The sequence below is a fragment of the Chionomys nivalis genome, chromosome 21, assembly GCF_950005125.1.
Source record: "Chionomys nivalis chromosome 21, mChiNiv1.1, whole genome shotgun sequence".
Classification (NCBI taxonomy): domain Eukaryota; kingdom Metazoa; phylum Chordata; class Mammalia; order Rodentia; family Cricetidae; genus Chionomys; species Chionomys nivalis.
This window is the reverse complement of record NC_080106.1, coordinates 10,080,776-10,106,932: the sequence shown is the minus strand read 5'-3', so window position 1 is coordinate 10,106,932 and position 26,157 is coordinate 10,080,776. Positions and strand designations below refer to the sequence as shown.

The following is a 26,157-nucleotide window of genomic DNA, read 5'->3' as shown; positions in this document are numbered from 1 at the left end:
AAAAGCTCTCAACACAACAGAGTGGCAGTGGCAGCAGTGAACTGACATCGAGAGTCCAGAGAACAAAAGTACTCCAAGAGGTCTTGGACTAGAAGGGCCTGTGTGGGACCCAGTATACTGGCATTCCAGACTGGGCAGCTTGAGCTGGTGCCATTCAGATGCCAACATTAAGGGAAGCTGGGAGGAGAACTTCTGGGTTCTCAATACTATTTGTGAAACTCTGATATAAATCTAAAATCGTCCTAAAATAAAAGGCGAAAAAAGTTTTGGTGAAAAATAGCCTCAGACCAATCATGAGAAAACAGAAGATAAACCCATTGGAGACAATCTGCAATATAAGCAACTAACTCTTTGCTCCAAGAGTCAAAGCATAAATGACAAAACACAAACTGCCAGGGGCCAGAGACCAGGTTAACAAATCACACTGCAGGGCCTGGAACCCCAACAGGAAAAGAAGACAAGGGTAAACGTAGCGTCTGAGTGGCTACAGAGACCTTATCTACACAGCTAGTGTTACACATGACTTTCAACAGTTGTGTCAGTTCAGCTAAGCTATTATCCCTGCCTCATCGGGGAAGCTAGGCAAACAGTATATGACAATTCTATTTTTGCAAATTTTCTGCAAACCTAGGTTGTTTCAAAAGTGTTAAAAGAAATGGAAACCATTCTTTTGCCACATCCATTAAGGTAATATAGTGTCACTGTGTCAACAGAAGTCAGGGTTTTTGCAGGCAGCACCTGGCAAAAGCAGCTCACAACCTTACAACTGAGCCTTAGTGTGGGGCCATCACTCCCGATGTTAGGCTACTATTATGTGCACAGGAGCCCCAAGGGCCTAAGGATAAGAAAACCCTACTGACAATACCAGCACATACCCACCTTGCCTGTGGTTTGTAGCTGCTGAGGATCTGATAGGCTCGCAGCAGATCCAGCTTGCCATGGCCTTGCTCAAACATGTTGACACCAGGAAGCCTCCGGGCTGATGCAATCAGGGCTTGTTTCACACTGGCAGGATTCACTAGCTCCCGATTCTGCACTGTGCTGAGGGAAGAGAAACAGTATTTGCTCACTTTTCTCTTAGTGAAAGATAAAAACCAAACTGCCTCCAATCTGCAAAAGCATGGAGCCTGCAGTATGTTTTATATCTAGCAGGACTTCCTGGTCCAGTGGAGCCATGAGATGAGAATACCATGACCTCAACGGGTCCTATATGTCAGGCCTGACCACTTAATAAATCTCCACACAACTTTTCTCATCCGTGACTTTGTAGGCTCATGCCTATTTATACAAAATGCATGAGTAATACAGTTTCCTGATAATCTGAATAAATTAGCCATACAGGTTACAGGAGGCAAAACCATCAAAGAGGTGCGGAGTCCCAAGAGAGGGACACCAGCTGGCTGGGAGATGGAAAGGAACACAGGTAGATATTGGAAAGGGACCCAATGCGAGGTGAGCAGGAGGTGTAGGGTGAAGGAGGACCATTGCCTCTTGATTTGGGATTTGGAGGCCTCAGGTCACTGTGAACACGCCATCATTAGACTGCACCTCAACACACTAACATGTAGCCTTGTTTGGCCAGCTTGGCTCACTGTAACTCTGAAATGTTCATGTTTTCTTACCTGTGTGTCACATACAAGTAAGTTTTAGTGACTAGATTGTGGGAGCATTTGGCAGGTAAAAATGGAAAACTTAAGTCTCCTACTTAGAACCCTAAATATTAACTAGTGATGGAGGTTGATCTGAGAGGTAACCAGACAGTACAGACAGTGAGGTCAGCTCTTCATGAGGAATGAGTACTACTAGAAGTTACAGGTCAGTGGGCTCCACTTCCTCACTGAGCAGCTTCTTCCACACCACCGGCTCCTATAACCACAATGGCATCTGATGTGAAGAGGTGAGGTAAAGGGTCCCTCAATGCTGAACCCGCCTGTGTTGAGAGCTGCTACTGGGAATGGCAAACACAGCCTACTCGCCTTCCCACTCACTTGGCAGAGACAGATGGACTCTACAGAGAAGTAGGAAGCCAGGCTTCCTGTTAACAATTATGTGATAGGAAAAACCAGACCAGTATTTTCTGTTTCTAGAATCCACAGCACTAGAAACAAAAACCTGTGCAGTTCCCTTTACTCAGGACATATAGAAGTGTGAGTGAACCAGGCAAGTGCAAGACTGCCTTCCCTCTTCTGCTGTTTCACTGCGGAGGGAAGCAGTGCTTCCAGAAGGCACACACTTATTTCTGGGTAGTGCTGTCACTTTCAAAGACCTGGCTCTGACCTATAAGGGAAGATCAAGCAAGAGATAGACTGCTCCCGTCAACATTATTAATAACGTATAGCAACATGAAATTTGCTTAATTATAAAATGAGCATAGAACACAAATTTCAACTATGTAGAGGTTTGTGTGTCTGTGTATACATGTTTGCATTATTACAATATAATACCTCAATAAAGAGCTCAACTAGAAAAGGTGCAAGCCTAATGTCAGGAAATGCAAGCACTTCAAAGACATAACTAAGAAAGGGGGAGCATGGCCCATCTGACCACATGTCAGGGGCATACTTCAACACTGTTCTACCACATTTTAGAAACTGCAGAAGGAAGGGCCGAGGACTAAGCTCCACTCCAAGTACAGATGAGATTCAACACGACAGAATGCATGGCACAGAGACACTAGTCAGTCATCAAAGAAAGTGGCTGGCTGTCAGGACCTAAGTGGCTTCACAGCTCCTTAGCTAAGAGCATGGAAACAAAATGTGAGGTGATGACTATAACTTGCTTCACAGCAGAAACCAGTTATTCTCTGTGTCCTATGATATAATGCTACAGATGGTAAATCTGCACAGAACTTACTTAATAAGAAAAAAATATGTCTTGCTAAGGAAATGGAGGGTTCAGCAAGGAAACTTGCATACTTCATGTCCTTGCCTGACACACACATATTGCAAGAACGAAGTCCAGCCCATCACGCAAACATATCTCTATCACGGAGCCATAGAGGGCAATGGATATGGGCCCCTCAGGGCTTTCTGGTTTACTCCAGCTTCCAGCTAGCACACAGAGGGAATCCTGCCTCCTGTGGGAAATGAGGGAGCAGAGGAAGCAAAGGTCAGCTGTATAATACTCACCTTACTAACAAGGTGACAGCCCCAGCAACCACTGGGGAAGCGACACTGGTCCCCGAGAGTGCCCGGCAGCCCCCTTTGACACCGGAACCCCGCACTCCGGCACCATAGGTGACAATGTCAGGTTTCACACGACCATAGCCTCCTGGTAGTTCCTACAAACAAGGGTAGCTTGGTTTCTTATCACATCTATAGCCCTTAGCCATGGAGGGTTACGTGTGAATAAAACCAGTTAGATTTAAACAGTCATCTTCTCGAGAAGATGCTGGTTTGAGTCTGAAATACACTGTGACCTGAAAACAAGCTTTGGTGAAAACACAGAAAATGAAAAAGTTTTAGTAAGCTTTATAATACTAAAATTAGTCAGGTAGTGATGGTATATGCCTTTAATCCCAGTACCTGGGAAACAGAGGCGGTTGGATCTCTGTGAGTTCGAGGACAGCCTGGTCTATAAAGCAAGGTCCACAACAGTTAGAGCTGCACAGAGAAACAATGCCTTGAAAACAATCAAAAAGTATAGTATTAAAATAGCAAAGAAAAACATTTTGCTGATATTTTAATAATTGCTCAGATCAGAAAGCAGCCACTGACTTGTCACTGCGGGAACCAGCAGCCTGCTCTACCTTCTGATAATCTAAGCAACATCAGAGAACTAGGGAAACTAAAACTGAAAAATATTTATGAGTGTCTTTGTAAGAGAAACCAGCATATAGTTATGATTTGCTGTTTCAAAGAGTAAGGCACCACTGAGGACGGGCATGCCTTCAGACGTCACTCCTTCAAGTCCCTAAAAAGTGGGCCCGTACAAAAAATAAAAAAGAATTTTAAACCAACTTTCTCTCCCCTACCCCCTGCTGTAACTTCTCTCTGTATCTCTAGACATGGTTTTGCTGGGTAGCCCAGACTAGATTTGAACTTATTTGTGACCTTTTATTCTAGTCTTCTCAGTGCTGGGATTACAAGTATGTGCCACCATGCCTGGCCAAGAACTTACTATATTCTGTTGAGAAAAAGTGACCTAACCTATTTGAAATGAAAACCTTTACCAGGCAATCAGTCACAAAAGGAGTGTATAAGAACAAGCAAAGGGTGAAGACACCATTGGCCACAGCTCCACAGAGTTCTCGGTAGCCACTGAGGCCAAGGGCATGGCACCATGTACAGTTGGTAAGGCACTTACCCAGGGAGCTACAGACTGATGCTGACATGAGAAAGGTGTGAATCTTTCTGAGTCCTTCTTGAGATCTCCCAGAGCTTAGCACAAATTAGAGCGATGAGACATGACCTGACCCCATAAAACACTATGGACAGGTGCTCCCCAGACACCTCTCGAAGGTTAACACACGGGGCAATGCTCTGAGGGAACATCTAATTCTGAACCACACTGAAGAAAAGGAGAGTGACGTGAAGCACAATCAAATCCCATGCAGCTCAGTCACTAACATTCTGATACCGATAAATCACTAATACGAGAGGGGGTAAATGCAGTGACGCTTCTGCAGGATGGACACTAACTAGTCTTCCTGGGCTTTCACTTTCACGCTAAGGATGGAACCTGAGGTCTGGCACTTGGCAGCCAGTGTTCTCCCATCATTCTCGGAATTGACTTCTTAAGACCAAAGATAAATCTGAGCTTGTAATGAGGAGAGTTGCTGTCTTTCTCCTATTTTTTGACAACTGAGCCCACTTCACCTACATGTGAGCTTCTGAAGACTAGAACTGGGAAATGTCCCTTAGAATCCCCCCTAGATCTTCAAGGCAACTCAACTCACTGAATTAAGGTGGTTAACACCAAAGGAGCCTGATTGTGTGTTGCTGCTGCTGCTGGGGTATGTAGGTGTGTGGCTGGGTATTTGTGTGCACATACCACAGCCTGGGCTAATTCTCTGCTTGTGCACTGTGTGTGTCAGGGCTATAGATCAAAGACTCTGTGAGTCACATTAGGCTAATATAGAAAAGCATACCCAGGTAGTCATTCCCCTGGAAGAAAAGCGGGCGATGTTATCTTCAAAGTCAATGCCACCCACTCCAATCACATCCATCTGATCAGCAGGGTTATTCAGAGTGCTAAATTGAGACATACAAAAGAGAAAAGAGAAAAGGGAGGAGGGAGAAAAATAATTTAAAATGAATAATTCAAACCAGGTCAAGCAGTCCCAGAAAAATACAAGGCCATATCTTAGGTTCTTCTGCACAAGATGTGCACAGCTTTGATGGAAGGCTACTCCTCAGAGCTGTCCTGTGAAATGCCACATTGCTGCACTCTCATGCTGTAGCCTCTTAAATGGAAGGCCAATTTGCTTCTCTCTGCCACGTAACTCATGGATGGGCCCATTTGAGGATTTCTCCTCCCCGGAGTCCCTGGATTTGTCCTGACTATGGACTTCTCCAGAGCACACACATCGGTTTCTCACTCACCTAACATGTTCTCACACCATGCTGGAGTTGATTATTTTGCCTTTCACCAGAACACACACTACCTAAGATAGCCCAGATCCATGGTTGTGTTGCCACAGTAGACCAACAGTACGCATGCCACTTTCTCAAGAGAACGTGAGGACAGCTACCATTACTGTGTAATCTTGAGCCCTAAGATGACAGACATATGCCAGGACCTGATGGCGGCAGATCTGCACAAAAAGCTATAGTAAGAAAACTGAAAAAAAAGTTTAGGTCATAGCCAGGCATGGTGGTGCACGCCTTTTAACTCCAGCACTCAAGAGGCAGAGGCAGGTAGAGGCCAGCCTGGTCTATACAGTGAATTCTGGGTCAGCTAGAGCTGTCTAAAAAGATTTATATTACAAAGTCAAGATGAAGCTGGCTGGAAAGCAGGCACACTTAAGAGCTTCACACATGACAGCTCTGCTCCAAGAACCCTGATAATGCAAATCACAACTGATTCCCAGAGGTTTCGGGGATGTGCAGCAAGATTCTAGAGCATGAGTTTTCAGAGGCTCAAAGCTCACTCAGTCAATGCTACTCTGTAACCAAGTAGCCATTCAGAGGCAGCAGAGAGCTTCTCACCCAGTGATGCTGCAAGTCTGTGTGTTTCCTTGAAGGTAAGGAACAGAGGCTAACAAAAGCACATGGCAGGACCTCCTACTGAAGTCAGCAGAGAATCACCACTTCCCATCTCCCTCAATGTGTTAATCCCTAAATCTCAACCCTTAAAAAAATAATGAGGCACTGAGAGGGCCTGGCCAGGAAATAAAGAAGCCCTGTTAGGACAGAAAAGGAGGGTGACTCCAGCTGTAGACTAACTTTCGTAAGTCTCAGGGTTAAGAGTGCAGAATCCAGAGCTCTTGGTAAAGAAAACAAGGGCTGCCCACCTCACTTCCAGGGCACGCTCCATCCTCTGACTAGCAACGGGAGCACTCCTCCCATGCCAAGCTGTAAAATGGTAACTTTTCATGAACTAGGACACAGGGACGGGCCACTTGCCACTGCTGCAGAGAGAGAAGATGCCCAGGTCCGTGAGTTCTGTGAGCACACCAACAAGCCCACACGGCCATTCCACAAGATTTTCCTTCTCATCTATACTAATTTCACAACTCACAGATCAGAAGCTCTCAGAGGTGACTACCCATAACAGCAGCAGTGGTTCAGAAAGGGCCTGTGTCATAAAGCAGTCAGGATGACAGAATAGCATAATAAAGGACAGACAGTATCAACAGGAGGATCAGCAGCAGGAACAGTAGAAACTTCAATTGCTTCTACTGGAGACACAGGTGAGAACCAGACCCAAGGAGGATATGCATGGGTCAAAAGTTTTGGCAAAGAGCAGGCAAGCTGTCATGGTGCAAATCAGGTGCCACACCTGTTTCTGTACACATAGCTTTAGTAGGACATGGCCAAGCTTGTCCACTTCCCCATCTTCCTGCTGCTTTCTCATCGCAGAGGCGATGAGACCATCTGACCACAAAGCCTACACTATTTACTCTCTGACCTCTGAGGAAGTTTGCCAATCCCAGCTAGACTATCAAAGAACAATGTTTATTTGCCCATTAGGCACATCTGTCTACTAGAAAACTGCTGCAATATTGGCTTGCACAGCAATAAAACAGACCAAAGGAAAGAAGTAGCAGCTGCCAATCAGGGCTCTCCTTGTGTGTCAGTATCACCTACACAGCACCTAAAGAGCTGGCTCAGAACCCTGGGACAAGCAGTAAGGCTAGGGCTCAAAATGGAAGGTGCTCAGCCTGCAAGCCCCAAGGATTATCCTCTCTTCATTCCTAACACTAGTGCTAGAGGTAATAGGTACATGCAGCCACACCTGGCTTTTTATTTAAGTGCTGGGAATCCAAATTCAGTTCTTCATGCTGACGTAGCAAGCACTTTGTCAACTGAGCCATGTCCCCAGATCCATTCTATTTTGAGGGGAGAAGGGCAGAATAGAACTTTCAGGCCTCTAAACTACAGCTAAGTTTTCAATTAACATAAAAAAAGACTGGCTTCCATTTACAATTGTTGAAGCAGGTGATAAGGACTAAGGAAGGGGTCATTGTGAATTCTTTTTTATTTTAATTAAAAATCTAACAAACTTTAGACAGATATGAACAAGGACACATACAAAGACACACAAACTAAAGACTCAGTTACTTCAGGGGACTAAGAATCCTTCAGGTTAACCTACTGGGATTACTTACCCATAAAGAGGTCCATCATTGCCGATAGCAGAAACCATGATTACATTGTTAGCTGTTAATTCCCACACCTACAAAATAACCAAGAATTTGGTTAACACTAAGTCACTGTCCCAGAAACTCTGGAACTTCTCTAAGTACACCCAAGAAAGGAGCCCCCTCTAAGGCAGTGGGAGGCTCAGTGGGATGGGCAATCGGGACAGTTTTGGAGGACAACCCCATGAACCTGGGGCTGGCGAATGCACAGCACACTGGCCCAGAGGCCAGGCTCAGGAAAACAAAGTGCAGGTTTAAAAGAAAGGCATCAAGGCACCAGGGAAGCAGCAATGCTCCTTAAAAATACCCGCTCCCAGGCCTCTAGCACACTGGGTTGCAACATGCAGGTTTCTGAAGTTCATGTCATTAACCATCTGTTTCACAAAGCTGGTATTTCCTCAGCAGAATGACGTACACCTCAGGATATAAAAGCACAGTAGTTGTCACACAACATACCGCCCTTGCGTGGTGACTTGACCAACCTTATCAACAAAGGGATGATCCATGAAGTCAGGACCTCCGATGCTAAGGTTTAGAACGTCAATCTTCTTTAGGATGGCATAGTTGAAGGCGTCCAAAAACCAAGATGTGTAAGACACCTGGTTAAATCGAAACAGTCCTCTGAGGGTCTCAGCAGAAGTGTAAAGAGCTGTGACAGCTCTGGTTTCTAAGGACAAGCATACTCTTCAAAGCATGGGGACAAATCCCAAGTAAAAATGCTTTAGAATGTAAACAATATACCCACAAACTAAGTCCTCTAACTAGACCCAAGGAAGGACTGTGCTGTATCCTGTGACTCCCTTCAGAGGGTAACAGGCAACTGTCTACCTTATAGCATGGCTTCTAGGACCAACCTGAGCTTCTTACTGCCCTTATAAAGGACCCATTCTAAGACACTGCTGTCACGTCAAGCATTTCTACAGTTTAAGGCACCTGTCTAACACCCTTCATTCCTAAAAGACTGAAGGACAAACAGGAGCAACCACGGTTGCATCATAGTATCATACCACCATACCAGTGTTCTGCTTTCCTTATGTTATGTAAATGAAACTGTTTTTCAAAATACTACTTCTACCTGTTTGTTTGTTTAGATATAAGCTAAGCCAAGCATAGTGGCTCACAACTGTAATCCAGGCTTTTTTTTTTTTTTTTTTTTTTTTTTGATTTTCAAGATAGGGTTTCTCCGTAGCTTTTGGTTCCTGTCCTGGAACTAGCTCTTGTAGACCAGGCTGGCCTCGAACTCACAGAGATCCGCCTGCCTCTGCCTCCCGAGTGCTGGGATTAAAGGTGTGGGCCACCACTGCCCGGCTAATCCAGGCATTTAAGAGGCTGCAGAAGGAGGACTCCCATGAGTCTCAGGCCAGCCTGGGCTACATAGTGAGTTCCAGACTAGACTAGGGCTACAGAATAAGACACTATCTCAAAAGCAAAAACCAACCAACCAACCAACCAACAACTAACAACAAAAACACAAAACCAAGTTCACAGTGGGCAGAGTAGTGCAATAAGAAAGAATATCTTGAAAGCCTTCTTTAAAAAGCTAAACTGTATGCTGACATGCAAAAGAAATCCTATGAGGCAACATAAGAAGCAAAGAACACTCCCCACAGGGAGGTTGGGGAGTGAGCTGAAAGCCACTGGAAGGAACAGGTGTCATCGCTGTGCTTCTTTTTTGATGTGCTAAAGCTCAAAAATCAAATTTAAAAATAAGGGCTGGGGTGTTGGAGAGATGGATGGGAAAACCCAATTCAATTGTGTGTGGGCTCACAGGGCAGGACACCCAGGGGAAAGAGCACAGCACTAGTTCGCATTCATTGCTCTTCTGCTTTGTGATTGTGGATCCTTGCGACCAGCTCCTCAAAGTTCCTCCACCTAGAGTCCTGACTACAAGGAACAAAACCTCGCTAGAATCAATTCTTTCTTCATTAAGTTGCGTTTGACAGAATATTTTGTCACAGCAACTGGAAAAAAATTAAGCAGGTCAAGAGCTTACTATGCAAATATGAAAGAGTCTGATGCACACATAAAAATCTGGATGTGGTAGCACATGCTTGAAATCTCAGAACTAAGGGAGGCATATCTCTGGGGCTTTTCTGCCATCCAGAATAGCCTAATGGGCAAGTCCCAGTTGTTTGAATATAAGCCTACACATTTAAGTGGGATCCAACAGCCTGAATTAGGCCAGGCCTCCCTGCAACTCTCTCTTAAAAAAAGTTAAGCAATCTACACTGTGACTTGACAGTTCTCTATGGTACCAAGCTCTTTGCCTTGCATGTTACACTGAACTAAATCACATGATCTGAAACTTACTGCCAGCCTGATAATTTCTTCGTTCTTGGGATGTGCTAATTATGCAAGTGCTCAGAAGCCTGCGTTCTTTTTTTTTGGGGGGGTGGGATTTTCAAGACAGGATTTCTCTGTGTAACAAACAGTTCTAGCTGTCCTGGAGCTAACAGATCAGGCTGGCCTCGAATTCACAGAGATTCACCTACTTCTGCCTTCCAAGTGCTGGATTAAAGGCAAGTGTCACCACAGCCAAAGAGGTTCCTCTGACCTCCCCCTGGCAGTGATCTTCCCCTTTTCTTTTCTCTTAGTCTCACTCATAACAGAACCGCTCTCTTTCCTTCTAAGGTCCCATAATGCTTAGATCTCCATATACTGTACTGGATGTCTAATGTTCTCTCTCATACAGTAAGGCCCTCTCTCTTAATGAATGGCATCTTATGAAGGAACTAATTTCCTGGACCAACTGCTGCTGCTCTTCTTTCTCTTTATCTAGTACCAAGGAGAGATCCTGTCTCAAGAAACATGTAGAAGTCAGGAGTGGTAATGCAGGTCTTTAATCGCAGCACTCAGGAGGCTGAGTTCATGAGTTTGAGAGTAGACTGGTCTATACGATAAGCTTCAGGCCAGCCAAGGAAAGACAGTGAGACCCTGCCTCAAAAACAAAACAAACAAACAAAAAACCCCAAGGTGGATGGTGTTCAGGCTGACATAGCCTCCACACATAAATGAGTATCACAACTAAAACACACAAACAGAGAGAGACAGAGAGAGAGAGAGAGCGGCCTCTTCCTTTGTTTCCAGATGAAATGAGGAACGAAGCAGCAAACTTAGGTGCTGGAATACTAATACAGAGGTCAGTAACATAAGTCCTCATTCTCCAGCAGTGGGAACTAAATGAGGGTGGTGGGGTATGTATATCACGAACTATGCCATCAGTCCATCATGGAAGACCAAGACCATAGTCTAGAGGGTACAAGCAAGACTGACTGTGAAGAACAAACAGATCAACAAACCACAGTGTCCTTGGAGGAAGGTCAGTCAGCAGGACTGCGGTAGGCTGATAAATGCAGTATTGAGGGAAGGACATACAGAAGACAGGACAGTGTGAAACAATAAGGAAGGTTGTTACTCCAGTGTGCATTTGCAGTGGCTGCACAATGGTACTTTCTGTCAGACCTCAGCCCTGATCATCACATGTTTCAAGGCCCCTCAAACACCTACCTGATTGTTGGTAAAGACCCTGAAGATGTGCAGCTCTGCATCTGGGGCAAATCCCTGGCACTCCCTCATGCTGGCAATCACACCTGCAACAAATGTACCATGACCTAGCCCTGCAGCAACAAGAAAAGAAGTCCTGTGAGACATCTGAGAATGCACAATGAGGCAGAACACTCAAAACCATGACCATACACTCCTGGTCTTGGAAATACATGAGCAGCCTCTGCTGTGGTATGCCCCTCATATTCCCGACACCACTGTTCCGACTCTCCTTTGAGGGCAACTCCACAGGTAACCCTTCTCAGCAGCTACCTCTTTCTTTCCTAGCCTCTACTTCAGCAAAGCCTCTTAGTAGTTGGGCTTGACTGTGAAACCACAAGCCAGCTCACAAATACTGGCCTACAGACCAAAAGCCCTGCCCTCATTTGACTGGGACCTACCATCATCCAGGGTCCGCTCATTGGTCCAGTTGGTTCTCTCCTTCACATTCTTGAAGTGTGGATGCTTCTCACTGAGCCCAGTATCAAAAACAGCAACCCTGACATTAGCACCTTATTACAAAAAGAGAAAACAGCAAACAGTAATATTGGGAGAAATAATCTTTCTTGATTTCTACCCATAAAACACTATTCCTCTGAGGGAGCCACAGAAACAGGAAATCAAGGACAGGCCCCTGGCATAGGACAGAGCTCACAGGTTAAGTTCACATACTACTGAAAACAGGGCTGTTCTGCTCTTGTCAGCAAAAGAAAGGGATTCTCACTGGTTCTAAGTTTCATCACGTAAGCAACCTAGCAGGCGGTCTCCCATGATGCTGACTGTCCAAGTCCCTGGTCTGCAGTACACACCTGTGTATCCCATCTGCCACAGCACATCTGCCTGCAATGTCTGTGCAACCTGTCGAGGAATGGCTCTCAGCAATCGTCGACTTGAATGTCTTCCTGTTGCATGCCAGAATCCAGAGCCCAGGGAGAGACTGGCTCTTTTCAGGGGTCGTGATGACTGCCACTTCTGGCTCCACCGGGTTTCATTACATGGCACAATGGGGTCAGCTAGTGGCAACGAAGAGCATGATCAGAAACCAAGAGGACAAGCACACACACCGTGCTCTAAGGCAAGGTCACCTTGAAATCATGTTTCAGAACTTTCCTCAAGGCAATCACAACTATGGGAATGTTCAGTTGCCATATTACCCCAAATGACTCTTACAATTTTAAAACGAAGGGAAGGCAGGAAAAGACTTATAGTAACTTTTACAAAAGCCCTGCTAGGGGTCATGGTTTTACACATCTGTAACCCCAACACTAGCAAGGCTGAAATAGGAGGATTACACGTTTAAAGCTACCTAGGCTATACTGCAAAACCCCATCTCAAATAAATAAATTTATTTATTTATCTATTTATTTATTTATTTTTTAATAAATTCAAGTCAGGGTTTCTCTGTGTAATAGTCCTAGCTGTCTTGGAACTCACAGAGATGCACCTGCCTCTGCCTCCTGGGTGCTGGGATTAAAGGCATGTGTCACCATCATCAGCCCATAAATAAACCTTTTGTAATACTAAACACTAAAGATAAAAATCATTCTCACCAGTGGCCTGCCCCCAAGAGGCCAGAAAAAAGGAAAATGACCCAAGAGCTGGCCACTGGAGGACCGGCAGATTTTACAGCACTGCACGGTGGACAGGAAAAGGCTGCCTTCCCTCACTGAACACACCTCTGGTCAGACTTCAACAGGAAGTTTCAAGCTATGTTCTGCCCAAAACTCAGTAATTTTTTACCTTTTCTAATTTCCATTTTCAAAAACCAAAAGAAAAAGGAGGGCTAGAGAAGGGTCGGAGGTAAGAGAATACTCTGGATCTGTTTTGTGTACTTTTGCTAAGATCTGTCAAATTGTACACCTAAATGATGAATTTTAATACCTGAAAAATTCCTTCATTTAAGAAACAGTAATAGCCAGGCGGTGGTGGTACATGCCTTTAATCCCAGGACTCGCAAGGCAGAGGCAGATGAATCTATGAGTTCGAGGCCAGCCTGGTCTATAAAGTGAGTTCCAGGACAGACTCCAAAGCTACATAGAGAGACCCTGTCTCAAAAAACCAAAATGAATTAATGAACGAAATAAAAATAAAATATTATTATAAGTGTTCATTTTACTTTTCAAAGTCTATGTTATAATGAAAAACAAATTATATATATACATATATATACGTATATGTATATATATATATATATATATATATATATATATTTTTTTTTTTTTTTTTTGATTTTTCGAGACAGGGTTTCTCCGTAGCTTTTTGGTTCCTGTCCTGGATCTAGCTCTTCTAGACCAGGCTGGCCTCAAACTCAGAGATCTGCCTGCCTCTGCCTCCCGAGTGCTGGGATTAAAGGTGTGCGCCACCACCGCCCGGCTAAACAAATTATATTTTAAAAATCTTAATTTCATTTATTAGTGTGGAAAAGCATATACAACTCTGAGTCACCTCTCTCCTTCGACCTTTGCGTGGGTCCCCAGGACTGAACACAGACTGTCACTTACATGGCAAGCACCTTTACCCACAGAGTCACCTTGCTAGCCCTCAAATCAGTTTTAAGAAGCAATCTGCACTACTCCGACAGTACTGATCTAAAGCAAATGACTCTCATTGTTCTCAAGCCCTCCAGGCCATCCCCATGAAAGTATGGAATGTGGAAAAAAGAGGCGGTCAACCCCATGAAGCAATTGTCTAAAATGACAGTCCAATTCAAATCTATCTGCACTGAGTTTCCCAGGTGACTCTAGTCTTTAAGTCAATAGAAGGGGCAATCCCAGAGACACTGAGTAAGAACATTTAGATGATGGGAACAGTCTGTTCTGCTTGACCTTAAACAGAACAAAGCACTCAAAGAAAATAAAATAGTGAGGGGCACAGACCATGTCGTATGAATAACCACTGAGAGAACTTGGGACCATTAGCTTGGACAGAAGAAACTGATGAAAAGAACAGCAAGACATCTGCAAAGAACAGATGATATCTTAGTTAGGGTTACCATTGATGAAATACCATAACCAAGGCAAATTGGCGAGGAAAGGGTTTGTTTCAGCTTACACTTCAGGTAACAATCCATCACCAAGTGGAGTCAGGGCAGGAACACAAAAAGGGTAGAGAGCTGGAGGTAGGAACTGATACAGAAATCATGGAGGGGTGCTACTTACTGGCTTGCTACATGGCTTGCCCTGCTTTCTTATAGAACCCAGGACTACCAGACCAGAGATGGTACCACCCACCATAGTCTGGGCCCTCCCACATCAATCAGCAATTAAGAAAATGCCCTACAGGCTTGCCTACAGTATGACCTTATGGAGTGCTGTGGATAATGGTCTGTACCCTGTCACTTGTATTTTAAACAAACCTGACTGGCCAGTAGCCAGGCAGGAAGTAGAGGATGGCAACAAGAATTCTGGGAAGAGGGAAGTTTCAGTCTGCAGTCATCACCCAGACGAGGGAAGTCAGACATAGAGCAAGCAAGATGTGACTGCCTCGTCGATGAAGGTACCAAGTCATGTGGCTAACACAGACAAGAATTATGGGCTAATATAAGTTATAAGAGTTAATAAGAAGCCTGAGATACTAGGCCAATCAGTTTATAATTAATGTAGACCTCTGTGTGACTTCTTTGAAACTTAACGACTGCAGGAACCGGGCAGAACAGAAACTTCAAGACAGGGTTTCTCTGTGTTAACAGTCCTCGCTGTCCTGGAACCAGCTCTTGTAGACCAGGCTGGCCTCAAACTCACAGAGATCCACCTGCCTCTGCCTCGTGAGTGCTGGGATTAAAGGCGTGGACCACCACTACCTTTTTTTTTTTTTGGTAGGCATTTTCTTAATTGAGGCTCCCTCCTCTTAGCTGACTTTGGCTTCTGTCAGTTTACATAAAACTAGTCACCACAAGTAGACAACTTTATGATGTCATTAACATCTCAAGCGAAAAAGATATTAGAGTCTTGTCTTAGGGTCAGTAAGACAGAACCCAATAAGATCCAAAGCAAGACAGAATTCAGTCCAACATCAACATCAACATGAAGCAAAACCTGAACTCAACTGCTATCACATGCTATGAGTATACTGCTAAGCACTACACCCTGGCACTATTTCACTTCAGTCTCTGAGAACCAGTAGTGAATGGCAGTACCTCTCTCTGTTAGTAGAGAAAAATGAAGCTTATAGTGAAAAGGAGTTTCCTGCTCAAGACTATAGCTAGCACAATATAGTATAGATGCTGAAGAAAGGAACCTCATAAAGGATGGCCTAGGCTTCATGACTAGAATCAGGCAACTCTAAGTTTCCAAAAACATTCTAGAGTTCTCAAAGATGAATGAACCAAAATGAACAGGAAGCTGCATTAAATGATAGTGTATGTAGGCACCTGGCTAAATGTACCAAGCTTGAGCTGGTTTTCCTGAGTTGTTAGGGAACTGCTTTGGAGGTGGAGGAATGAACACATGTACAGTCAGAAGTTCAAGGACAGCCTTAGTTTCATAGTGAATTTGAAGCCTGAGCTACAGGAAACTGTCTTAGAAAACAAAACACAGAAATTGCCTAAGACAACATTCTCCATTGGAGAATTGTGAAAAACAACACAGATGTCTCCAAATCACCCTTAGCAACTCTGTGGTGAAAGCCAAGCAGTGGCATGGCCTGTGCTCATCATACTTACATTCAGCAAACTTCAGGGAACGAAAGACTTTCCGCTGAGGGGTCACCCGCTTGATGTTTGGATGATCTTCAAGTGTGAGCAGCCCAGCCTTCTGTTTCTCTTTTATCTGAATCACCTCAAAATCACTAGGGTAGTCACTGGATGGGTTGTTCCGAGGTATAATTCTCCAGTTGTCTACTTCACTGCTTTTCAGAGCGCTTGAAATAAATGAGTTTCTAGCTTTGGCTGTGAAGTACCCGTTGAAAGCCACAATATATTCTGAAATCAATGGTCACAATAAAAGTAAGTACTTACATACATATTTGAGTATACCTAATCTGAATCTTCACTTGCAAAAGAACAATGTACCTCAAAGACCACAGCAAAACAAGACCAAGCAGAAAGATAAGTGTAAAATGCCATACACAGTCGGATGATGGTGGCAATTGCCTTTAATCACAGCACTTGGGAGGCAGAAACAGACGGATCTCTCTGAGTTCAAGGCCAGCCTGGTCTACAAAGTCAGTTCTAGGACAGTCACCAGGGCAAGATAGAGAAACCCAGTCATGAAAAACCAAAACAAACAAACAAACAAACAAAACCCCAACCTGTAGGCAGTAGTATGCAGAGTTCTGGGTAAAGCTGACATAAATGAATCTTAAATCACACAAAATATACAGTTCAAACCCAAACACCCGAGTATTTTTTTAAACATAACTATGGGTCTGATGAGCTGGTTCAGTAGTTAAGATCTTGCAGAGGACCTAGCTTCAGTTTCTAGTACCCAAGTCAGGTTGCTCACAACCACCTATAGTTCTAGCTACAGGGAATCAGATACCTCTAGCTCCCATAGGCACCTGCACACATGTGCATATATCACACATATATATAATCAAAATACATCTTAAGAAATATTAACTGGGAGGATGGAGGGCTGGAGAGTTGGCTCAAGGATTAAGAATGCTTACTGCTCTTAGAGAGGACCCTGGGTTCAGTTCCCAGGACCCACACAATGGCTCACAATCATCTGTAACTCCAGTTCCACAGAATTCAAAACCCTCCTTTGGCTTCCATAAGTGTCAAGTGGTCCACAGACATTCATGCAGGCAAAACACTCACACAAATAAAACACTGTAAATTGAAAAATAAAATAAAACAAAAACTCCCATATCTATAGAAATTTGACAACACTAAAGAAATGTAGTTTTCCAACGGGGACAGGAGTTTAGAGAATGTACAGCTGTTTGTTCTACAGAAGGTGAAGACAAAGACAAAGATAAAGATTCTTCTGCCTGGGGCTTGACTTCCAATGTGATGCTCAGTAGCTGCATCAGCACCCTCCTGCTACAATGGCAGAATGGGAAAACACTTTAAGCAAATGTTAATACCTGCATGGTGTGCACTCATTCCATTTGAAATTTACCACAGAAGTGGAATAGAAATTAATATCTATATTAAGTTTGAAAACAGTAAGATGGGAGGACCCGACAATGAAAACAGTTCATTACCATATTCCACCACAGTTGAGGAGAATTCCACCTTCAAAGTCAGGTGGGAACAGCTAAGGCATGGGGCCTTTTCAAAAGCTTTTTTCCCCAGCCTATCACCGAGATGCTTCTTCCCACAGAGCAAAACCACCAGCAGAAGAAGCCAGATGTTGATGAGCTTCATGGTCCTAAGTGAATATGGTCATAAAATTGCATAAATTCAAATCGCACTAGGTTCTTCCTTGATCAGAAGTGAATTCCTCTTTTGGCTAAAAGCTGCAACCTTACTGCTCAGCCACCCTACAGATTTGTCCAACATAAAGAAAACCTCAGTCCCATAGTCACCCACGGCTTGGCCCAAAAAGTGGCTTTCATTTCTTTCTCCGCTTCTTCTCCATCTTGGACAGAGGCTTCTCTCATTAGGGCAGAGTCGACTAAGTCCTAAACTCCATTTGCGCCACAGGCCCAAATCTAGCAGGGATGCCCAAGCAACCACTCTGTGAGCCGATCTGAAACAAAACAGCACACAGAGACATCATAAGCATCCCGACCAAGCCAGATATGACAGTTACAGATGCAACTTAAATGGAAGGGTCAGTACCCCAGTTACAAAACAGACAAATGAGAACACAACAAAGACCCCACTCTTTTTGTTCAGATTTACTTATACCTCACTGCTTTTCTGGAAACATTTCAAGACAGTTCTCCAAGAAGTAAAGAGGAAAGGGAGGCAAGTGAAGAGACTAAGGGCAAACCAGCTAACAAAAGGAACATGGAGCAGGCTAGACTAGCTAGAAAGGAACAAGAAAAGGCATCCTTCATGTCCCACCCTAAGCTTCTGCTTCAGACTCTGTTTTCCGACATGTGATGCTCTCCAAAGTCCAGGTCATGTTACCAATCAGCATCTACAATTTTTCAGTCAAAAGCATAATCTATAGGTCCTTAGTTTCTTCTGTAAATTGTAACTAAGTACAAACTATTTTCTAGACAAGTCATTTTAATAGGTTAAGAGACATTGCTTAAATGTAGTCATATTTTTTAAAATACTCTCTACCAATTTTATGAAAGGGGCACAGAGTCTTCGGTAGCCATTAAATTTATTTTACCTGAAGCATCAAACTTAAACCAGTTTAATCTATTATAAAATCAGATTAGCTCTTTACTGAAAGTGGAATAGAGAACAGATTGTGAGGCAAGTTATTGTTATACATATAAAACAATATAAATAACATATTGCTATATGTTAATTTGAGTATAAAATTTCCCGCGGACTTATATCTCTCTCAAAATATCGAAAGTACAGGAGGAACAGCTGTTCTTTACAGCAGTGGCAGTGAAGGCTGAGTTGCCACAAGGTGACCAGCAAATGCAGCTCACCATCATATCTGTGGGGAACAATCATGTCAGAGGAGGGGACAGAGAATAAGTTAGGCCCTTATTCTGTTACATAGCAAAACAACAACAAAACCAGACAGAGAATGAGCTACCATCAACCAAGATGAGTATCAGTTAAACTCAGATTCTTCTGGCAGAAACTGGTACTTTAGAGTAAAGAAGAGGTTTTGGTTTCAGCAACTGCCTGTTTGTACTTCTGAAACAGGAAAGGAACGGAACAGTACTGAGGGAAAAGGACCTAAACACATGTTTAAACTTTATCAGTAGGACCTTCACTGATGCACTATCCAATACTCTGCAAAACCAGCCACTCTATAGCCCACACCAGAGACTGGGGCTGCTGGAATGTACTCACAGGAGAAATAATGATATCTATCTCAACAGAAGGACAGTGAGAATGGCAACCACAAGAGCAAAAAAGTAAAACAAAGACCCAATAGGAAGACCAGAGGTCAGCTAAATCACCTTACACATTCTGCAGAAGTCGGAAGTCCTAGCAAAGCCATCAGGGAACAGAGTCTCAGAAAACAGCCCCTAAAGATCACTGGTCAAAGAATATACAGCCAGTCACTGAAGTAATGTAATAGTTCTAATGCTGTAGTAAGTGTGCACTTTACAAAAGACAATGGAGAACTGTTCAGTGATTAGAACTGACTGCTCTTCCAGAGGATATAGGTTTGATTGCCAACACCCAAATGGCAATTTACAACCATCTGTCATTCCAGTTACAAGGATCCAAGGCCCTCTCTGGCCTCCCTGGGCACTACATATATATGGTGCACAGACACATATGAAGGCATGAAGGCAAAGCACCATAAAATTTTAAAAATGAAAAAAAGAGAATAACAAAATTAATCTCTTAAACCCTTCTGCCTTAAAAGAATCTGTAAGTTAGTGTAGAAATATATAATGTGAATGTTAGTGAGCAATACTTGTGAGAGCATCATAGTAAATCACTTTTTTAAAATATTTTTTTATTTATTATGTATACAATATTCTGTGTGTATGTTTGCAGGCCAGAAGAGGGCACCAGACCTCATTACAGATGTTTGTGAGCCACCATGTGGTTGCCGAGAATTGAACTCAGGACCTTTGGAAGAGCAGGCAATGCTCTTAACCACTGAGCCATCTCTCCAGCCCCCCATAGTAAATCACTCTTAACTGCAGTAAATCACTTTTAACACTGTCCTTGATAACTCTCCCACAGGGAGACAATCAACTTCTATTATGATGTATTCTGTGCAGAAGAGATAGTTGATGTTTACAAATGTTTGTGTTTTAAAAAATAATGCTTTCCCAACGATCAGAGAAGCAATGCAGTCAGATACTAGAGAGATCTTTAGCCTCTAACAAATCCTTAGACTGACTGCTTCAGACTGCACTGAGTTCCTGTGTCCTCCCGCCTTATATTCCTCTATCTGCCCAGCCATATCAATCCCGTCTCCACCTACCTAGTGCTGGGATTAAAAGTGTGTGATCCCAAGTGCTGGGATCACCTTTGTATGAGCTTTTGTTGCGGGAGGTCCTTCCGCTCCTCCAGCCAATAGCTGCTGAGATACCAGCCCATTGGGGCGTGGTCTCTCTCCCTTTAAAAAAGCGGCTACTTCCCTCCTCGCTCTCTCTTTACTTCCTGCTCCGGTTCGGCGACTAGACTTCTTCCTGATTGTGCAAAGGGCTGTTGTCTGGGACGGTGATCTGTAAGTTTTTTCCCCTTTAAATAAATACCACCCTATTAATCATAATTCCAAACTGGTGTGGGATTGTTTATGACTTACGCCAACAAGCTTTGTTTCTCTTTTTTCAATCTTTGTTTCAATCTAGTGTAGCTCAGAGTGGTCTTGAACTCACAGAAATCTGTCTGCCTCTGTCTCCTGTGTGCTAGGATTAAAGGTGTGTGCCACCACTGCCTGGCCTCCAGTGGCTTAGCTCTGCACTCTGATCTTAGTTATAGGACACAGACAGACAGACAGACACACACACACACACACCCAACAATCAAAGGGCACTCTGTCTTTATTACTCACTATGCCATACCATTTTATAGGGCTTACCCAGTAAGGTACTGCCAGTAAGGTACTCCCCCAGGAGGGAGGGTGGGAGGGAGGAGAGAAGGGTGGGGAGGAGAGGGAGAGGGAAAAGGAGAGAGACAGAGAAAGCTAGGGACACAATGCTGAATGTGTGAGGAAGCAAAGGAAGCCAAGCACCAGGACAAAGGCAGGAAAGGAAGGTGTCAGAGAAAAGGTCACTCAAGCTGAGATAGAGTCCCTTTAGGAGTGACAAGAGGACACTTTTATTTCCTTGTGCAGAAGCTGAGCTGGGGAGAGAACACACAAGGCACCATAGAGGGAGAAGGACAAGGAGACACAGAATATGCACAAGGACCAATAAGGCATCCTGTCTAAGGAGGACAGGGGTTGAAGGAGGACATTCCAGAATGCAGGCATCAGTAGCCAAGAGGAGTGAGCATACACAGCCAGAGAACAAGGCTGTTGAGCAACTGCTCAGAGCTCTGCACTGTACAGGCAGAAGGATCAGAGTACTACTAGACAAACCAGGGCAGAAACCTCTGACCTCACAGAGCTTATCTTCCAGTGTGGGGATACAGATAAGAAATAAGTAAATACAGCTTAGCTGATAGCAAGTGCTGTGCTTAGAAAGCAGAGAAAAGAAGGAACAGGGCAGCTAAGAGGGATACTCAGCCCGAGTGCCACAGAGACCCCAGAGAAAGTATTTTTAAGTGGAACCTAAAGGAAGTAGTTTGGGGTGAGAAGAAAAGCAAAGAGGCCAGTATGGCTGAGCAGAATCCAGAAAGGGAAAGGAGGAGACATGAAAGAACTGGGGACAGAAACTGGAGACAGAGTAGAGACAATCCTGAACATCAGAAAGGACCTCAGCTTCTATTTTGAAAGGGAAAGGAAGACACAGCTGACCACTCAGCCTTCTAGGAGAAATGAATACAGGGGACAGGGGATCCAGTGGAAGACCATGGATATAAACAACCCAGGGAGAGAAGATGCTGACTTAGACCTTAAGGCAGAGCCAACAAATTCTCCTGATGTGGGAGAATGCAGGCAAGGAACCAAAGTTACAAGGATAACTTTTGCCTCTGAGATGAAGACTAAATGGAAGCTGGCTAAGGGGAACACCCACATGAGAAATTGTGAGCACCTCTGCTTAGGATACTCAACAATACTGGGAAGCAGGCAGAGGTTGGCTGAATCCTGGGCCACAAGCACCTCTTCTCTGGGGAAGACAACAGGAAACAGGAGAGATGGAAAGAAAGCCAAACCAAAATCTGACTTCCATAAGGAAAGTCTGCCCACTGGATAAGTCTACTGACTTAGTTTTTAGAGGGAGAGGGAGACAGCTCAGCAGATAAGGCCACTTGTACTGCCAGGCCTGTCTATCTGAGTTCCATCCCTGGAACCTACATGATAGAAGGCATGAACCAGCTCCCACATATGTCTTCTCTGATCTCTACACTAGTACACATCCATACATACAAAATAAATATGTTTTTAAAATGTTATTGATCTCTTCCAGAAAAAGGTCACACTAAATGAACAAGTTGCCCTGGTCTGACTGCACTCCACCAACCCCATCTACTCCAGGAACTTGCTCTCCACACCCTCCAGTGCTAGAAGGAAGTAAGGAAAGAAGGAAGTTGCTTCAGGTATAAAAGTCTCCTGAGATAAATGAGAAAGTTGAAAATGACAGAAAATGAAAACAGCTCTGCTGTGTAGACACAGGTAACCTACTTATTGCTCTCAAAGGTGAAAAGTCCAGGCTCTTAGAAGACATTACTGTGACTGGCATGAGGTAGAAAATTATAGAGCCTAAGGTTTCTACAGGTTCCCAATCCCAGAAGAAGGCACAAATCATTTTCCTTTATGACTTTTAATTCACAACTCAACTGTTAGAAGACAGTGCATGGGGCCTGGGCACAGGAAGCCAATCATTTACCATTAACCCCTGTGCTCTTGGGCCTGTGTCCAGAGAGATCCTAGCCCACAGACATGTCCAGTGGGGCTTTTAAAGAAGAGACTGCACTCTGAGAGCTGTAACACACCTATTCATCTGTATCAACAACCTATGGTGTCCAAGCTACGACCCCAAGTAGTAAACAGGAGCCACAAGACATGCTCACTAGCTAATGGTAAGCAGACATTAGACAGGTGTGTATACATAGGTTCACACACAGGGAGAAAGAAAGCCACTAACTTGTCCTTTACTTTCTGAGTTAGTATGTTGAGGACAAGGAAGCCACAGAGACCCAGTTAGAGCTGGAGTCAAGCAAGTAAGAAAAGTGTGTGAAGAGAAGGCCACCAAAAACTAAACTAATTCACTATGAGCCAAAACTGAAAGGCTGGTGTGAGCTCAAGGTTTTCAGATGTACTCACAGAGATGGAGAAACAAACACAGGCACATCTGAATACACATCCCATCTACCAAGAGGACACAGCAGCAGTGCCATGTGTTGTACCCCCAAGAAGGAAGCCTACCACCTTGTGCCCAGATGGCTGAGTAGCACTCTCCAGGGAAAGAAGTTGGGATCCTTGATGAGACAGCTTAAGGGTGGGTGGGACTAGATGAGATGACTGTGGAACCCCTTGTGCCAGACAGTGAAGCAGTGCTCACTCAGAGAATGGAAATATGTTGCCAGGAGCCAGGGTGGAGGGACTCTCCCTAGCAAAATCTGGGACAATCTGAGTTTCACAATATATGAGTAACAGAACATAACTCCTTGAAAATTCAAAATGGGAAAACAGTCTCCAATGCAAATAGAGTGGAAGCTTAAGGAAAACTCTGCTATTTACATAGTTTCAAATGCCTCCCACTAAAATACATATTTACAAAGAGGAAGAGTGACTTCACCACATTATCCAAGCCAACCAGCTAGGGACAAAGGGGCCCAATCCACCCCCTCCCCCAGCAGTGGCACTGAGAAGAGCCCTGCCTATTTCTGAGGTTCCCCCCAAAGTTTTTGCAGCAATCAAATCATGAGGAGGCATCAGATGAATCCCAAGGGCCATTTCATGTAGCAACCTAACACTCATGGGTTGTGCAGTGTCACCTAGAGCAGGGCGATAGCTAACACTGGCTAACAAGAAATGCGGAGTGCAGCTGACCATGGGGATATACTGAGGGTCCAGCCCCCAACCCCTAAACTAAGACTATGCAAACCCTTTATATAAAACAGCACAGCACTTTCACAGAAACTGTGCACACCTACCCATATTCTACAATTTATACCAGATTACTTTTAGTACCTACAAAAATGTAAATGCTGAATGGTTCTGCCTTAGAGAACAAAGCACGTTCAGTATAGACATATCCCCCAAAATTTGTTTTTTAAAAGTCTTCTTTTATTTCATGTACGAGTATTTTATGTTCATGGACATATGTACCATGAGCATGCAGTGCCCATGGAGGCCAAAAGGCAGCATGGAATCCACTGCTGCTAGAGTTACAGCTGGTTTGTGAGCTGCCATGTAGGACCTGGGAACAGAACCCAGGCTCCTTGCAAATGCTCTTAACCACTAGCCATCTCTCCGATACCCCAAAGAATTTCAATCACCATGTGGCTGAGTATGAGGGAATGGCACACTGGGGAGGGAGTGCACACTCTATCTCCTACTCTACAGAGCTGAAATGTTTTCTGAAAGGCTTCAGTCAAACATTTTGTTCAAATTAGCTTTAATGCTTTTACTATTTACACTGTAAAAAGCCCCAAACAAACAAAAAAAAACAAGTAATTTTCTTTCTGAAAAAAAAAAAAAGCTGAAGCACCTAAAATACAACTCATACTTAATAATTCAACAAATTCAGCAAATATTTTCATGTAATTAATGATTTTTTAATCTCCAAACCATTTGTCAATATGCACTAAGCCCTTAATACTGACATAGAAAGATTCCTGACCAGGAATAAAAACTTAACACTCAATGAGCATTTCTTGGTGGCAATTGAGAATCAAATTCATTGTCTTATAACAACTCACATAACCCTCATAACATCCTGTTATTATCTCCACTTTTGGGTGAGAAAATTGATTCCTAAAGGAGGGATGCCCTTGTTGCTCCTATATCCTGTTGTTGAATGGGAAAGGTGCCTGGGCACCCCAGGGTCTGGTTCACATTTTTCAGAGAGAAAGAGTCTTCTGTTTTAAAAATGCTCCCTAGGAATTCAGTCCAACATGCATGAGCCTGAAGCCCACTATTTACATCCAAAGATATATAGTGCAAGATTGTAATGAGGAAAAATTAGAGACTATCTAAGCATACAATAATAGGGGACAGGGAATGATTACAGTTTGCTTCAACAATAGAATACCCTGCAGCAATTTTTTCAAACTGTGCCTTGAGCCAGACTGAATCATTGTTCCCCACAGATGTCTACATCCTAGCCAATGTGACTTTAAACAAAGACTCGGCAGGATATGCCACCCTCTGGGAAAGGCACCCTCCATCCTCTAGTCACTATAAGCTCTCTCTATCCAGCCAGGTGTGGTTCAGAGGTGGGGTGATAAACTCCAGAGTTTAGTTCTTTTGTTAGAAAGAAGTCAAGGAGCCAAGGATTATAGGTAGCTTCTATGAACAGAAGGAACGAGATTCTTTCCTGAGCCTCCAGAAAGAACCAGCTGTCAATACCTTGACTTACACAGGAAATGCATGTCAGTCTGAGCTAGTGCTACGAAAAGGAGAATGTGCTAATGAAGTATTAAAGAAACCAGTTCATGTACAGAATGGATTAAACTGCCCCCAACCCCACTCCAGTTTTGGAGACAGATTCTCTCTACATAGCCCTGGCTCTTCTGGAACTCACTATGTAGATTAGGCTGGCCTCAAACTCAGAGATCCAACTGCCTCTACCTCCCAAGTGCCGGCAAACCGACTTTTAAAATGCACCCATGGAGTTGGAGAGATAGCTCAGAGATTAAGAGTACTTGCTATTCTTACGGAGGACATAGGTTTGATTCCCAGCACCCACATAATGGCTCACAGCCATCTGTAACTCCATCTCTATCATTCTTATCTTACCTCTGTGGACACCAAGCAAGCACACGGTGAACATACATACATTTAGGCAAGATAAAAATAGAAGTTAAGCCGGGTAGTGTTGGTGCACGCCTTTAATCCCAGCACTCGGGAGGCAGAGGCAGGCAGATCTCTGTGAGTTTGAGGCCAGCCTGGTCTACAAGAGCTAGCTCCAGGACAGGCTCCAAAGCTACAGAGAAACCCTGTCTCAAAAAAAAAAAAAAAAGTTAATCTAAAAAGTTTTTTATGCAT

General features: G+C 43.8%; 1 protein-coding gene across 1 annotated transcript in view; it reads right to left on the bottom strand.

Moving 5' to 3' along the window:
- The window catches only part of Mbtps1 (membrane bound transcription factor peptidase, site 1), a 52,629-nt gene that overhangs the window by 22,376 nt on the left and 4,096 nt on the right, over positions 1-26,157 (bottom strand). The window contains exons 2-11 of the mRNA XM_057753197.1: positions 17,495-17,982; positions 16,008-16,265; positions 12,157-12,360; positions 11,749-11,859; positions 11,312-11,421; positions 8,287-8,403; positions 7,772-7,839; positions 5,090-5,192; positions 3,129-3,280; positions 880-1,041 (exon numbers count right to left, since the gene is read on the bottom strand). Coding sequence (XP_057609180.1) covers positions 880-1,041; positions 3,129-3,280; positions 5,090-5,192; positions 7,772-7,839; positions 8,287-8,403; positions 11,312-11,421; positions 11,749-11,859; positions 12,157-12,360; positions 16,008-16,265; positions 17,495-17,657 — 1,448 coding nt within the window. The 5' untranslated portion in view covers positions 17,658-17,982. The remainder of the gene's footprint in view (positions 1-879; positions 1,042-3,128; positions 3,281-5,089; positions 5,193-7,771; positions 7,840-8,286; positions 8,404-11,311; positions 11,422-11,748; positions 11,860-12,156; positions 12,361-16,007; positions 16,266-17,494; positions 17,983-26,157) is intronic.